This window comes from Falco rusticolus, chromosome 4, assembly GCF_015220075.1.
Source record: "Falco rusticolus isolate bFalRus1 chromosome 4, bFalRus1.pri, whole genome shotgun sequence".
Lineage (NCBI taxonomy): Eukaryota > Metazoa > Chordata > Aves > Falconiformes > Falconidae > Falco > Falco rusticolus.
The window spans coordinates 5,322,969-5,340,121 of NC_051190.1; the positions used below are offsets into that span (position 1 = coordinate 5,322,969).

A 17,153-nucleotide genomic window follows, 5' to 3' on the forward strand; every position below is an offset into this window, starting at 1 on the left:
TGCGGGGAGCCGGCGCTGCAGGTGCTGGCGATGTCCCTTACCTGTGCGCCCTGACCCAGCGGCCAAACACCATCGGATGCAGCTTGTTTTATGGGCTTTCAGCACAATAAAAAGGATTATAGAGGCTTTCGCTGAGGGAGCTGTAATCTGCCTCAGGTCTGGATAATTGCACTCTTAAGCACTGCCTGCATTGAAAAACATGCCCACAGTCTCACTTTTCATTTCTTCACAGCACAAGAGTGATGGCTGCGCTATCCTGTTCCCCATCCCCACCGCCACCAGGCACTGGGGCTCCATCCTGCACACCAGCATGAGGGACCCCACACACGAGGGGCCACCAGAACCTTTCACCAACGGGTGCAGGGACAGCCCCCAGCGCCGTCAACCACTGCAGGACTCCGCTGGTCGCAGGGCTTTCCACAACCCTGAAAAACTCACCCCTTCAAGACTTTCTAACGAGGATCTGGACGGTAGCACGGCAGCTGCTGCTCCCTCAGGCAGGCTTACGCCCCCCCGGCCCATGACGCAGCATCCAGCGACGCAACCACCGCCTGAAATAGCACAACCGCAAGCACAGGAAATAAAATGGTCGCGGCGCTTCCTCGCCCCTGCTGCTCGCCATCCCCGGTGGGAGGGGGCCGTGTGGACACTCACCATCGAGCAGATGCCTTACATCTCATTTTTCCTCTGTCCGTAACACAATGCTGCACTTAACGCGCCAGAGCCGAGAATGAAAACCGCTCTGGGATGCCCATGAGGGGCTCCCCCTCCCAGACACCCCCTGGCCCCTAAATCCTCTCCAGTGCCAGTGATTACCCACCTGCCTGCATTTAAGGACTCGTTGAAGATTGGATGTAAAAAATGCACTGTAAGTGGTTGACTGTGGCACACATGGATCATGATTAGCCCTTTACAACCGTTAAAACAATTAGCGAGGCCAGCCCGGGGAGGGGGGAGCGTTGATGCTGTAGGTGCTTGCAAGGGAGCGGCGAGCAGGGCTCTGCCCTCGGCTGACAGCTAAGCCCCATCGGCATGGGATGGACGGTGCCCACACGTCCCCATCCAAACGGCTGATTCTCCCAGTTTAACTCTTGGAGGTGGATAATGAGGTATTGGTCACATAGGAAGCATTTCCTTACTGAGAGGGTGGTCAAACCCTGGAACAGGCTTCCTGGGGAAGCGTTCGATGCCCCAAACGTGTCCGTGTTCAAGAGGCATTTGGACAATGCCCTGAATAATTTGCTTTAACTTTTGGTCAGCCCTGAATTGGCCAGGCACTTGGACTAGATGATCGATGTAGGCCCCTTCCAACTGAAATACCTTATCCTCTCCTCTCCTCTCCTGCCCTATCCTATTTTCTGTTCTATTCTATTTTCTATTCTATTTTCCATTCTATTCTAAATCTACTCCATTCTAAAATTTTCTGTTCTATTCTGAGAGGTCCGAGAGCCATCATCTTTATTTGTATCACTCTTCACTTTTGAAATAAAAAAGCTCATTTATCGTAAGACCCCTTTAGAGGGTCTTTATAAATACCATTAAGCCCCCCCCCCCTCGGGCACCTATTCCAGCAGGTGGTGGATAATGCAGCACCCGCAGGGGTGCGCTTAGGTGCAAAGACCCACTTTGCAGCAAGGAGCTGGTGTCATCCTCCACGCTCGGTCCCCTGAGACCTTTTTCTGGGTCACGAACAGGAAACCTTCAGGCGATGCATGACAAGCCTACCCCCACCCCCACACCCCCCCAAGGAAGAGGGGACCCCTGGTGATACATGTCAGCAGCATCCCCCGTGCTCAGGGCTGCGCTGCTGGCGAAGAGCAGCCTGCGGTATTGCTCCAGCCGGCGCAGGCCGGCGATCTGCATGCGGGTAATCGGTGACTAAAAAACGTGAACTATTTTATTAGCACGTTACAACGGTCCCTGTGACACAGCGCGTTACAGGACATACCTGCTGAATGTATAAAGTCACGTGTGAAAGGCTCTTCAGGAGTAAGCCCAGGCAATACCTGGTCATTCTGCAGGATCACAGATTCCAGTCAGTTTAACTCTTTGGAAGAGGAATTAATTCATTCAAAATGCACCCGATTTCCTGCAGGAAGCTGCTTGGGATAGGAGGGAAGCCAGGCAGCCCGGGCCGAGGGTGCAGATTCACAGCGTAGCACTCACACCACCCCCGGCCTACCAGTCCCCGCTCAGGCGAGCACCCGCTGCTGCACCACCCTGTCGCTGTGCTGCACGCACCCACTGCAGAGGGCAATAAATACACCTGACGTTGCTTCTGGGTTTGACAGCGATGTTCCCAGGCAGGGAACCAGGCAACTCTGGTACCTGTAAGATGTCCCCACCGCTACTTCTGCTAGCATCTACCAACAGCTGAAGGCTTGTCCCCCTCCCACCCCGGCGTAGCTCCTGCCCAGGGAGGCGGGCTTCAGCCTCTGCAGGGCAATGGCAGGGGTTTCAACAGGCCACAAAAAAATACATGCTCCGGGTCAAGTACGCGTGTGTCATGCAAGCCAAACTTCTGCGCCATGATTTCCAGAAAACATGAATGTGGCACCCTGCATTTGGGCCAATGAACTAGTCAATTTGCTGTGCTTTCACATCCCAGTTTTAGTTGTACTTTGGCTGCCCACAAAAATCTTGCTGGCACACTTACATTGAGGAAAGAAGTCAGTACACTCGCGGCAGGCAGCACATCTCTCATGCATGTTTCTTTTTGTCGGTATTGTTTATCCCACGCCAGTGACCAGATTATGCTAGAAAAGTGAACCTGCTGGAAAGAGGGCAACTGGTGCCTTGAACCTTCACCAGAACAAGAGGTTGGGTATTTCCAGAACAGAGAAGCTCTAGCATGGGGCAAATAATGCGGCATCAGTGCAGGGCAGGAAGGGAGACAATCCCACCAGAGCTCGACAGCGGGATCCCCCAGATAGCTGCTGTGACACCAGCTCCTCTCCAGCTTGTTTGACTTTGGGAGGAGAGAGGAAGACCGACTGCTGTCATTTGCATGAAAGACAGCTGTGCTGCTGCACACTGCATCGACACCCCGCGCGCAGAGCTGCAACGGAGACGCAACACAAGATCAAAACCACTCAGGGCAAGCCTGCTTTGAACGTGCGTCAGGCACTCGAGTAAACAGATGAACAGTCAGAGAGAAACAGCAGACGAGGGCATGCCCAGGCAAAAAAGCTCTCCTGCTACAAACCAAGGTACAAATTTATAACTCCTCATGTTATGTGAGTACGATCCACGATATAGAGAAAACTGCATAATGCAACCATGTATTCTCAGCTATGAGGAGCCGAGAGACAGGCATTGTCGATCATCTTGTATTTCAAACCCTGCGAGCACGTGCGGTTGGCCTTGTTCTTCTTTAAACAACTGCGTGTGTTATTTGTCTTACTTGCATCTTATTAACCATCTTGCATTTAAGCGTGGCCATGTGAAGCAGCTGCACAAAATAAAAGAGGACAAAGCATCACTCCGATCAAGTGCGGCATCCCCCGACAGCAGCAGCGTGTAACCGTTGTGTCTTCCTGCTCCGTTTTTTGGGAGGACATCATGTAGTCTGCTAACTCAATCACTTCATTTGGGCATAGGAAAACTTTTATTTACAACATGTTAATTAAAAAAATATTTGACAAAAAAGGCATACAGTATTTTATACTAAAAGAATAAAGATTTTTATTAAGCACTGTAAGTTGCATTCAATAGCCTTCAAATACACCACACCACAATCCATCTACAACCAATCAAACCCAACAGTAGTTCATTCTTGCACAATCCATGAGTTGGGGCAGAACTCCCTTCAACTTACATTAAGATACCTACTTAGCTCTTGCGGGCAGGGAATGGGGAATTACACCTCATTTCTGATCACTAATGTGTGATGAAGAGCATCAGGAGAATTATATGAAAACGAATATAAAGAAATGATTCTGATTTTGAAGTACATTAAGTTTGGAAACACTAACAAAAACATCAAAATGATACAGGTATATTTGCTTATACTAAATTCTTGATGGGAAAGTTCTCAAGAACAAGCCATTTGTCTCCTGCTACAGAAGGGGGGTACTTTTTTTTTTTTTGAAGATCAAAGCTTTTTTTTTGTTTTTCACAGAATTTCATATTTGCTAATATGAAGGCATAAAACAGCAACAGAGAACAATAATGCATACAGCAATGAGTACACCAGGGTAACGTTGATATTCAAAACGGCTAGATAATTTTTTTTTTTTTAAGTTTTAGAATAAATGCAACAGAGGTCAATAATCACAAAATTTTAAGGTTAGAGCAAGATCAGTCAATGACTAAACATAGTTAACATCTTTTATAGGACTATTACTGATTATTAGCTTTTTGTTTTGCAAATGGGCACAGTACTTGTAAGAATGGAAGAAAGAGGACAATAACATGCATAATATTAACTACACACTTTAAAAATTATGAACCATGCAGAAGTTTAGCTCAAATAGTAGTACTAATGGTCTACGTCTGATTCAAAACCACATAGTTCATTGATCACGGATGCATGGTATTAGTCACAAAAAGTTTCAGAACACATTGTGTTTATTTTGAAAGGTCATTTGCATCTTCTATGATTTCAAGTTTATCTCCATTTAACTTGCTTGTAAAGTATGTATGATGTATATTTAAAATCAGCAGAACTGCAATATTACTCTATAATTTTTAGTTTCGATAGTTTGCACATTTTAACACAAAAGAACCACATCAACGGTGATGAAATTTAAGAAAGAAAAAACTGTGGTTGTGCCTTTTTCCCCCCATAATCATGAAATCAAAGCCTTAAAGAAAGCTTTATTGTGACACAGTAATGCAAAATCAAATATAATGGCATACATATGGTGCCAAGTACTAAAAATTATATTTTAAGCTATATATACTTAAAGACTGCCAAAATTTGTTTTCTTTATATTTCAAAAAACAAAACTACAAGCTTTTGTCATAACCAGTTTAAACTTTATGTATACTTCATTTTAAGTGCGGGAGTCAAATGCTCTTCATTCTCTTTCTTTTTTGTTTTATTGTAGCATTTTGACTACAACTGGTTAAAACTAAAAATGTGTTGTTTAAATCTCTGACATCAAAGAGGGATCCGAATTTCCAAAGTCCTCATTTTTCTCTTACGGAAAGGAAAAAATGTACGTAACTGTAGGCTCTCTTTCTTTCCAGATATTCCTAATCCTGACCCTTCCCAACATCCTTCACCCTCTATAAAAAATAAGTTTACTCTTCTTTTTTTAAGACAGTGGCCTCAAGAGTATCATCTTTATGGCAAACACTGTCTGCATTTAGTGCATTTAAGTGAGGATTTGTATTGCACATTTTAGAGTCATTACTCAAGGCACTTTCAGACTGATTGGAAGCCCTGATGTCTCCTGTATTCCCATTCATCTGGGAAGCTGGTTTTTCCTCATTCACAACTCCATTTTCAGCCAGGGATCCATCTGAAGACACAAGTGAGGATTTAGATTCCTCTGATTTTGACTTAAGTTCTTTGGCTACTTCTTCTGCTGAAGCAGCATAAGGAGGTTTGCCCTATTTTTTAAAAAAAGAAGAAAATTACTGAAGAACCACTGCTATATATTTACAATCTGTTACAATGACACTATTAATAGGCAGCATGCAGTGTGCAAAAGTATCACAAGTGGATACCAAGTACTATGTACTGCTGAGATATGAAGTGGCGTAGAAAATAAAACTAAACAGCACAGCACAGATGAGAAAGAGTTTTCATTATTTCTTAGTGCCTTCTAGCCATGCCTTCCGATGCTCCTGTGGTAAAATGCCCTTTTCTAATTTTGATGCTTCAGTTATTTCACAATGTAAGAGCTACAGAAATGTCTGGAAACACCAAACTGAGAATCAATATACAGCTTAACTCTGCTTCTTGGTTCATATATGTTGTAATTTAATTATATGATTACATGTTATTCAAATACAAACCAAAACTTATTTCAGACAATTTTTAAAGAAGTGCAAAAGTACCATGCAATATTATCTATACTAGTCTATATGCTTCTGCAATTAGGAAAGTGACTTCATATGAAAAGCATGTAGTACAATCTTACAAGACTGAATATAGCAATAAAAAACAGATTTATGCAGCATTAGGACATATTTAGTTCTTAAGTATCTGCAACAATGAACCTCAGTGTTCCAGAAGTATAATAGGCTTTAAACAACAAAACAAAATAAGTAGGTTGGGCTGCTGAGAAGCAACATACTTCTCTGTCACGCTGTTAAAAGTCCTAAGAAATGACTTCAGACATGGACATCTTTATACACCTCAAACAATAACAAACAGTTTCAGAGTGTAATAATCTTAACCTTTACCTACTAGAAACAGCATGGCTAGCGCTTTTCTGAATTACTGAAAGATTATCCAGGTGAGTAAGAACTCTCTAGCATCAGGATCACAAACTTCGTTATTCAGAAAATCACAAAGAATTCTGCAGTAACATTGCATAGGTATATGACTGGCACATGAGAATGAAGAGTATTTATCCCATGTGTCTAAATGTACTTCTTCACAGGCCTCACAAAGCGTTAAGTTTTAGATGAAATACATAGTTTTGTTTCTTTCCAGACCAAGAGTGCAAGGTCACACCTTGGGAAAAAACAGGTCTGCCTTTTATGTTTGATACATACAAATGGCTTATTTCAGTAAGGTTCTCTGACCTTTCTTTGTGTCGCCTCATAAAGAGTATCAGTACAGGGAGGATCTTACAGGGAGACACACGTCTGAACCTGGCCTTGCATAGGCACTTTTTCCTTAACTGCCCAGGTTTGTAAGACAGGGAAGTACACTGTTGCCATTTAGTCTTAACAGGGTATCAAAATCTACTCCTGCATTAACTTTCCCAAGTTCTCCCTGCCACATGGCACTTCAATTCACGTTTTTTCTTTTCCTGTTAAAGGAACACGTTCTATAGTGACTCAACGACCGTAAAATCCAGTCAGCTCAGAACCAGTCAATAGAAAATGCCATTTATCTTCTCCCCATCACAGGCACAATTTTAGACCCAGATTCTTCTGATCACAAGTATTTACCATCCAAACTACATATCATTAATAAAACGTGACTAACCAAACTTGCTGTCTGTCAAGACTACCTACCATCCACCTACAGGGATTATCTGAGCTACATTTACATATGTAAACCTGTAGTAAGCCCAGAATATTTGGAAGCTCCTTTTCAGGGCTTCCTTTATTCCATCGGTTAAGGTACTTGGAAATTAGGTACTATATATTTAAAGTAAAAGATGTAAAGTTTCAAATACATAGGTACATGTGTAGACATATATAATGTGTGTACACAGAAATTTAACAAGGAGGAGAAATATTTTAATTTTTACACCTAGAACACAGCAAGTTTTACTTAAAGTTAATAGTTGGCTTCATTATTCACTGGAGAACATTCCTTCTCTTACTGCCTGATATCTGCAAACATCCCCCTGCTCTTCTATACTAATGTCTCCATGACAAATTGCACATCCATATAATATATTTATTGTGCAAGTTTTCCACTTATTTACTACCCATCCATCCTTTACCATTGGGACTTGCATCAACATTCAAAACTGCATAGCAGCAAGAACAACGGAAAAGGGAAGAAAACATAACTCTGAAGCAACTGGCATTTAACATGAAACAGTAGTTTGCTTCAGCTGTATTTTAAGGATCCATGGAAAAGCCAAAACCCACGATCCACAGTCGCTTCATACGCTGTTATCAAAAATGAAACTGTGTGCTCATAGAGGCAAAGACTGGTCTGTTATTTCCTAAAAGTCTAGAGTAAGTTCTTACATTTGGAGTCATCCAGCAGCAAAGATCCTTCTACTGCTACTAATTTTTCTTCGTGAGGTTGGACTATGGTCCCAGAAAAGAAACTGGGAAAGAGTGGAGGCGGGAACAGAAATGGCTAATTTGTCTCAGCTTTGTATTTCTCCCACTTTCCTAAATTTTCTTCTACTCCTACGGCTGGTTAGAGCTGTGTAGGCACAGCCTTCATATCAACATACATTCTTCCATGTCTGTCCAAGTCTGTTTATAATTGAGATGCAACACTAGCCTGTCATCCATCACTGGCTTTGCAGCTTACAGCTTCAACATGTAGGCAAGATCACTGTAAGAAAAACTCATCTTTCAAAGTTGTGCTTGTCAATATTAGCTGGTCTGGAAGTCCGTATCATACTAGCCTGTAAACTAGAGTGTTCTGAAGTCAGGCACATGGTTTTATTACCTGAATTGCTCCCTGGCTTTTATAACCTCTCCCATAGTACCTTCCGCCTCTTCCAAAAGTTCTTATCACTGGAGTGGAAATAACTCCTCTAGGACGCCTGTAAATTTTGAGGAAAAGGAAGAAAGAAAAAATACATATTAACTTTGTTTAAAACTACTTTACATTTTATTTTGCTGGATGATTTTGTTTTCCCTAGCTTTACTGTTTAGTGAATAACATTTACATTTCTTTAAAGAAGCAATACGGCTAACGAATTCAGAATTACAGGCTTCTATTGCCTGCAAGTGTATGAACCTAATGAACGTTTTGTTTTTGTTGCAATAAAATTACTATTTCTATATTTTACTTCTAGAGAAACAATAATGAGTACTTTCAAGTATTTGCAGAAACATTATCAAAGCATCAAATTATCCTTACAGTGCTTTAAAAACAAAGCTCAAAGTACCTTCACCTTAAAAAAATAGGCAAGCAATTTGAACCACTTATAAGGTCATTTCTCCCATTTAATAACACTTTCCTATATAAACATGCTAGACAGATGAAATCAGATAAAAGAAAGGAAGGCAAAATACAAAATTGCTTGTTTAGATGGGCGAATACAAAATTATCTAAGATCCTGAAGGAAAAAAGGAGGCTTCACCCGTATCTGACATGTAGCAATTTATCAAGTTGGGATGCTTTCAAATGGAGGCTTCCAACCAGGACACATCAGGTGGTGGCTTTTGATTTGATTCAGTAAAGATTAGATCAGATCAAAACAAACTTCCAGTCAGTTAAAACTATTTTAATTCCATCGATTGCAGAAACAACTTCCTATCATTATGTCAAGGACTACTTCTTAACTAGACATTATTTTTCTTTTCTGTACTAGAAATACACAATTGCTCTACTTCTCCTCCAAATCCTGCCCGATACCAGGAGATCCCGGCATGAAGATGGACCCCCCTAAAGCTGGCACAGAACAGCCGGGTGCTGCTCAGGTCCAGGCCTGCATCCAGCCCAGTTTCTAAGCTGTGTGGGCTGAAACGACCCAGTTTGCCATTCTGGCAACAAAAGACAGCTGCAATTCAACTGTATCTCATTTTCCATCTACTTGACAATTCCCCTATGCCAGCAAGGTCTCTGTGAGCTGTACAAAAGCCACCTGAAGAGGAGATGCTCTGCTCCCACCTCCGCTGCTGCTGTGCTGCAAAAACTAAGTTATGCTGGACTGACTCAGTGGACAAGCACTGATCTGTGCCACACAAGGCTTTTCACACACACTGCAAATGCCCACATTAAATAAGAAGAAATTAAATACTGGGATTTAAAAGCAACAGCAAAGAATAAATAGGTAGGAACTGTGGTTTATATCCAAGTCACTCTCACTGCATTCTTTCCAAAGATTTAAATTAGACTTATCTATTCCATTTGCTGGTTTTTTTACAAAGTAAAAGTGTGCCCTTCCAAGAGTTGAGTAAGATCTCTCCTACTCGGAAAAATCACACTAAATCTATTAGTGGATCAAAGCCAATAAAAAGCAGCTAGTATAATTTTACATGCTAAGAACAACATCCAAGTTTACTGTTACACAGAGACATGAGACAATGGTGTAAACAAGCCTGACATGATCCCCTCTGCTGAAACAGATTAAAAAATGAAACAGAGGTCTGCAGGACTAGGTGATTAGTTGCACACAATGTACGGTGGAGCTTCCTAGTGGTGTTCTTCAGTAGGAAAGAGCACCTGCCAACACGGACCCCAGTCTTTAAAATGCCTGTCTTTACACTGAACACTAACATCACTGTTTTCCTAGTCGGTTTTATTTTTAGTATCAACCGACACAACAAACAGATAAGCTGGCAGCAGTAGTTTTCCCCTCTTTGCCTAATTCTACTAACTCTACATGTGAGGATTTAACATCAGTGATGATTTTGATGGAGACAGAAAGATCTGGCATTGACGGTTTTCCTATTTTTTTTTGGTAACAACTTGCTCCCAAACCTAACTGCCCAAAGACAGTACCTCTGACAAAAAGGAAATGTCAGATATTTTAGTTCCTAACTCAAAACCTACTTTGGAGAATAGTATTTAGTGTCGTAAAGGTATTTAATGGAGCAACACCACCCTTTTAGTGATTTAACCGCTTCCCAGATAAGGAAGACTCTCAGTTTAGGACCGGTCAGTGTTAGCTGCTGGCGACTGCATAAATTCATGTACTTGCTTCTTCAGAAAATGGAGGAACTGCGATTCTGTGCAGGACGCCAATGTTACACACAAATGTAAGCCAGGTCGGAGCCTGAAGGTGCCTCCAGATCATCACTCAGGGTGCCTCACTCAGACAGTAGTTTTTGAGTATGACACCATAAATTATCCAGACATTTTCCGCAAACAGTACTGCAGCCAGTGCATTTAGCTGAAGAAAAGTAATAAGCTCTACAGCAAGCCAGATTCTTCTGGTTGTGGAGCCTCACGAAAAACCAAACTTAGGACCACACCCATACCTAACTTAAATGGTGAAAAGTGTTATTTCATCCACTGAAACTCAGAAGTAAGATTAAAATACCCAAAGGAGCCCGGTGCCTCATCACGCAGCTTACTCCCCTGGTCTCCAGCTGCTGTCCTGGGACAGCACAGGACCCATGGACCCCACCAGGCTGCAGTTAGCTGACAGCTGTCTGAAGCGTCTAAACCAACACTAGATGCTTACATTTTGGCAACTGAACCTCATTCTAAAGAATATGCTCCCACCTAAATGTACTCCCCTGAAGGTGCCAGCTCTGCTCTTACACCAATGTTGTTTTCTGCTGCTGAACTTCATAATCTTTGTTTCTTCTGGTTTTACCTCTCCCTGCGCCCACACCAGCAGCTCTCGCTTCTCCCCCTGCTCACATTCTCCCAGGGCTTCAGATCCAACCATTTCTTCACTGAGTCCAAGACAAGCATGCCAACAGCTCTTGCTGACTTTAGCAGTATACTCTATAGGTATATGTTTGATTAAATTAATGAATAGAGAGGAATTCAGGCAGTTCAGACTTATTCTTTCAGACTCCTGCTTCCTTGCTCAAGATGGCTTAAATACACCTACTTTACTCCATTCCTTTAATATAGTTAAAGACAGACATAATATATAAATCACATTACTTAGAGACTGTCTTCTGTAATAGATACAGACAGTTCTGTAGGGCACAGAACAATTAAGCCTATGGAAAAAAAACCAACCTTAAAAGTAAAGGACTAGATATTTTTATAACAAAGTATTTCTTTTTCAGAAATGTTGTGCACCTGTAATTTCAGCTGTGGTGAAATGAAGTGGAAGAGCTGAAGAAATTAATATTCTTTTAAGCACATCTCCCATCGTGACTGTAGCAGAGAACTCTTAAACCTATAAATGTCTTTCAGGTGTTTTCTGCTTCACAGAAGAATTACACAATGAAGTTATAAAAAAATTTATCATACTTCTTAACAACTGTTCGACCATGACAAAAAGTAATTGAGTGCTGTGGTATTTTTCATCAAGTATAATGTATTTATTGATTTCATGTCAGAGAAAGCCCCCAAGTCGTTTCCTCATGCCAAACAATCCAGTGTGCATATGTAGATCTATATATCAGAGTATGAATTTTATCTGCACATAAAAATGCTTATACTCATCTGAGTAACTGATTAAAAACATCTTAAAAGAAGGAAAATGCTTTTCTTGAATACATAATGTGCATAATTTACCTGATGTGCCCTAAAATGTGTTGTATGCAGTTTCTAATGCCTCCAACTTTTCCATGTTTTTTCCACTTTTTTCCCCAATCATTAAGTTACATATGAAAAGTACCTTCTGCAAGATCGCACTTACCCTCTCGCTGGTCCTCCCACAGAAACAACCTGCAGAGGAAATGGCCCTCTACCCCCTCGTCCACGTCTGCTTCCAGCCCAATGGCCGACTACAGTGCCGGCAATTTCAAGTTTCCCTCCCTGAGAAGGAATAGGTTGGACTCCTGCACATAAAAAGCAAAACCAAACCTTGATCTTCACAATCTTAACATTAAAGTTACAAATGAATGGACAACTTGTTTGCCCATGTTTTCTTGCACATATAGTCTCCTCTTTTGATACTGGGAGATTATTTCTCATTTTGTGGTCTTCCAGAAGTATTACAACTCCAAGAGTCTTTCTTTTCCCCCTTTTTTTTAAATATATGAATTCTGCAGAAAAAATGATCTTGCAAGAGTACTTCAGCTTCAGTAATTGAAAATATACTTTAGATAAGCATTAAGAAACTGAAGTGAAATTTTACAAACTATCTGAAGATTACTTTTTTCCTGCATTCCTAATGAAGAAGTAATTTTTGCAGATTTAAAGGCACTTTTCAGTGAACACCAAACATCAGCATGAAACACACAGATTATAACTGCTATAAACAACTTACTAGGCAGAATTACTTGTACTAAGTTGTTATAAAAATATTATAGCATTTAAACTGATCTGCGTGTGAAAGGTAGGCTTATCCTTCCCTTACCATGAAAGCAGCTAAAATTACAATTGTCTAAAATGGGAATTTATATTCTACTCAGGTTGCTCATATCTTTACACCTGTGTTTTGCCCTTAAAAATCAACTCTGGGGCATAACATACGTATTTGAAGAAATCTAGTAGAATGCAACTGAGCCACGTTACTGGTAAGACCATCAGAACTTACACAAAACACAGCATTTATGCAGCCACGATTAGTCTTCAAATGTTAATACACTGGGAACTAAACTACTGATAAAGTCAAAACGGTTCATACTTCCCTGTACAAGTCTTTCAGCTTCAAATGCATTTTGTTTACAAGGGTAAAGTTATTCACACAACGAAGCATTAGAGATATGTTTGCTCTTAGGATAAAAGCTCAGAGGCCAGAAAGAACAGCTAAATAACTGGAAAAATTTAACCCTAACAGGGGACTGGCATTAACGGGTTTCCATCGTCCCACCTTGTATGGGAGGTGAGCAACAGACACACAGGCAGGTAAGTAAATCTCACGCCTGTGTCCATGCTGACATTGGTGACAGCGAAGAACGAGTTAGCAGTAACACCCAAGTCAGTCAATTCTACATTGGGTCATTTTTGCAAAAAGCTCAACTGCCCCCAAATTTTAGAAAAGAACTGTTAATAGAGTCAGGCAAAAGTTCAGCTGATTATAGATTCCACCCTCGCATTTTGAAGCACAGGAGACAGACCGTCTCATTAGGTTTAAGGGCTATCTTGTGTTCGGGGGAGGGTTTCTAGGCGTGAGAGAGGCTGGCGCCGAGGGGGCTTGCGGCAGGGACCTGGGGGGAGCGCCTGGGAGAGCAGAGCGGACGGACGGACAGCAGCCTGGGCAGGCTCTAGAGAGGGACAGCCGAGACAGTTAGGGAGAAAGGGAGACCGGCAGTCAGTAGGAAAGCCTCAGACCAAACCGTAAAGTGAAGGAAGCTGTTGCCAGAAGCTCTAAGAAAAGGGTTTTGGGTATAATTACCGCCCTGAAACTTGCTAGTCCTGTTGCTGTCATTGCCAGAGAAGGCTCCGGAGTGTCCTGCTGCTGCCGCCACCCGGAAGGCCCGGTAAGCGCCTGTGGCTACTGTTTCCCCATAAGGGCCTCCGAAGCCATAGACTCCTGTTAGACCCAGGGTAAAGAAAGACAGGGGAAAAGCTGTGAGGGGGCCAGGCATCCGGGAAGACCCCTAGCAGAGATGCTGCTGCCTCCTTCCACTCTTCTGGAGTCAGCAGGGAGGGCTCCTGCAGGCGATGCTGCATGGGAGCAAGCCACTGCTGCCAAGAAAGCCCTGGCCAAAGATGTCCTGCTGCCTCAGCAAGCACAGGGTCTCTTATCCAAACAGCAGGCCTTTAACCTGGGCTTGGAACGGGCATCCCGACTTCTATGGCATAACGAGCATTGTAAAGGCTTGCAACAATTTTTTGGCAATGAGCTCTGATGGCTACAGTTGTGGCACCCCAGGAATGTCTTGCTCCCAAAGTCCAGTATCAATACACCTAATGGGCCTTGGTACCAGAGAGATTTTGAGAAAAGGAATAATTCTAGAAACAGCCTGGAACGGTTGCATCAGTATTTACACTCAAGGGTGCCAATGGTTAAATGACTGTAGCAAAATAGCGAGGGGTGGGGAGGAGGAAAGGTTGTCTTCGACCCTGACATTTAAACTGTGTCCATTAATTTAGGCGTTGTTAATACTGATAAATACAAAACTTTTGAAGCAATGTACAGTGCAAATAAGAGCCTTTTCACATCATCCAGTGTTGATCCATTCCTCTTTTTTCTGTTTCATACAATAGTGGTAAAAGTATTTTGATCTGGCACAGTTACTAAAAATCCTGATGGAAATATGCAGCAACACATCCCGTATTGCTAGGCTATGGCTAATGAAAGTAAAACCAAAATACAGTGATTGGCACATGACAACATATGCCAACCACTTGCTTTTATGTATTTTTCCTATGAAATGGAACAGGCAGATCAGTTCATAGTTTTGGGAACGTGAAACACAAGGTTATGCTTCACACCAACATGTTTCGCACCGCTATCCCAAGCACTTACCAGCAAAGCCTCTCCCCCTGCCCTGAGGTGGTGGGACTGGCCCAAAGTGTCGAGGATACATAGAAGCTGGATAGAAAGGCATGGCAGGTGGAGGTGGAAAAGGGAGAGGATGGTTCTGCCTGGAGAAATTTAATCCTTCTAAGATGCTCTGTCGCATCTTTTCAACCTTGGCTGCCTGCTCAGCCTATGAATAAAGAGAAGGTCACAAAGAGATGTTAAAATTCCGATTTCGATTGCATAAAGCTATATTTACACATCAAATTCAAAGAAGAAAGCAAAATAATAGAAGAGTAGATAACTACTGCAAACAAATTCCATAAAGCTAGCTAGAAAATCACAATAATCTGACTTGTATACCTACTAATACTTCAATGAAATTCAAATTGTTCACAAGAAAATCTTTAGGTATCGGTAGACATGAGTCTAAATACTGAGACAGTTTAGAAGTCAGTAACACAGACACAGTTAACAAGTTGGAAAGGGTTTTCCTGAAAGGAACTGAGAAACCTCTGTCTATAGTCTCCTGAACACTAAATGCAGCCTTTACTTTAAACAGAATAATCATAAACCTGGACTGCAAAATAAAGTCTACACAAACAGGCTAACAAGCCTGAGAGGCACCACAGCCATCATCAAAATTTAATCTGTGATCAGCTTCCCCTGAGTCAGAAATAAGAGGAGGCAAGCTGTTTTGTTAAGATTTCATACCTCTCAAAACGTTTAAAAAAAGAGTTTTGGTCATTCAGTAAACTTGATTTTTATCAGTTTCCTGTTTTCATAGTTAGATAATAGCATCGCATGATTTGATTAGAACAAAAAAACCTAATTCATTTGTATTTTAAGATGATCATAAGAAATGCGAAAAGATTTTGAGCTTAAGGACTGCAAGAATGACTTCACAGTCTGTAAAGCAAGTTAGAAATCACAAATTTTCTTTCAGTGTAAAACCACTGCAGCTCAGTCCTTTGCGACAGTTTTGCTAGACTGACCCATTGAATCAGTTGCTCATTGCATTGCAATTGCATTCACGTTTCAGTTTCCGCAGAGAACAAAAAAGAAATTAAAATTTTAGCCATTTTACTTTTTCCAGATCTACCAAAATGCCCTCTCAATCATCAATAAGAGATAGAAGAGTAAACAGAGCTAAAAAATACCTATTAGCCACTCACCTCATGTTTCTCTTTTAAAAGTAGAGAGATGACACATGAAGCGAGTGACTGATAAACCAACCACATCTAACACTTCTGAAAATCTGGCACACTTTATACTCTGTCACACTTGTGAAACTACATACCTGACCATCACAGAGGTCAATGAGCGGAACTTTCTCCCGGCTTGCTTTGATGAGCTTGGTCTGGAATAATTTTCCATCAAAATACATCCACGGACAGCAGTGCTCCCATGGAATTGGCTGTCCACAAGCATCGTTTGCAAAAAGTGCCATATCGACACCACTCATAAATAAAGCAGACAGCTGAATTCCTCGGGGATCGAGATTCTCAATCTGTAATGAGATGTAATTCAAAGTTATTCCAATAGTTACATTTTCAAAACTCTTGAAAACAGAGTGGTTTTAAAAGGTCGTCCAGACTTTTAATACGTGCCAGTTTGACTAGAAGAATGCACCAGAATCTAACGCCTGTATATGGAAACTGCAATATTCAGGAAGGCTGCTGTTCCCATCCATCCACTCCAGAGGTGAATGATAAAAGCAAAAAACTCTACTTAACAACAAAGCACAGGGAAATACTTCTAATATTTTAATGTTTTAACCCAACTCATTATCAAGAAGTCAGTAAAAAGTTTTAAATAAAGTATCTTTAATTTGCGGCATGTGGTGTCTAAAACACGTAAGATGCGTAATTTGGCTGCATTAAGATAATTGATAAATATGCAGTACAGAGTTTTTTGAACAATGCTAAACATATTACAGCAAGGAAAAGCTTTAAAGACACTCATAGGAAATTAGTAGTAGAAAATTTCATTAAAGAATTATTTCTGATAACCTTGTGCTTCTGGGAGATTTTGTAGAAAGTTTCAGGAATGAGCTCAATATTAGCAGTCAACTTTTCTTTCCCACGTATCACATTCCCCTTACAACTCCTTTCTAATGGATTTTCTATTAGCTTGATTCAAGATTTTGCTGTTAGAATGAGTCTCCTATTCATGAGGTAATGTTTATAATGCACGCAATAGTTTTGTTTAGGATGCAGGATAGATACACAAAGGTAGAATTAAATCTGAATAGTTGGTGGAAGCAAGAAGGATTTGGTTGCAGCAAGTATTTTTAGCTCTGGTATAAGAAAACATCACTACTAGCACTCCCTAAAATACTTC

The 17,153-nt window shown here is 41.4% G+C and overlaps 2 protein-coding genes across 10 annotated transcripts in view; both read right to left on the reverse strand.

Annotated features, from left to right (window-relative positions):
- The window catches only part of PHF2 (PHD finger protein 2), a 97,766-nt gene extending 97,231 nt beyond the window's left edge, over nucleotides 1–535 (reverse strand). For all 6 annotated transcript variants that reach the window (XM_037383672.1, XM_037383674.1, XM_037383671.1 and 3 more), the window contains exon 1: nucleotides 439–535. The gene's annotated coding sequence lies outside the window, so the exon portion shown is untranslated. The remainder of the gene's footprint in view (nucleotides 1–438) is intronic.
- A 3,053-nt stretch (nucleotides 536–3,588) lies between these two features.
- FAM120A (family with sequence similarity 120A) overlaps nucleotides 3,589–17,153 on the reverse strand; it is a 55,967-nt gene continuing 42,402 nt past the window's right edge. For 3 of the 4 annotated variants that reach the window (XM_037383679.1, XM_037383677.1, XM_037383681.1), the window contains exons 13-18: nucleotides 16,111–16,320; nucleotides 14,817–15,000; nucleotides 13,740–13,877; nucleotides 12,096–12,237; nucleotides 8,267–8,363; nucleotides 3,589–5,559 (exon numbers count right to left, since the gene is read on the reverse strand). In XM_037383679.1, coding sequence (XP_037239576.1) covers nucleotides 5,248–5,559; nucleotides 8,267–8,363; nucleotides 12,096–12,237; nucleotides 13,740–13,877; nucleotides 14,817–15,000; nucleotides 16,111–16,320 — 1,083 coding nt within the window. In that variant the 3' untranslated portion in view covers nucleotides 3,589–5,247. The remainder of the gene's footprint in view (nucleotides 5,560–8,266; nucleotides 8,364–12,095; nucleotides 12,238–13,739; nucleotides 13,878–14,816; nucleotides 15,001–16,110; nucleotides 16,321–17,153) is intronic. The other variant, XM_037383680.1, reaches the window with a different exon arrangement.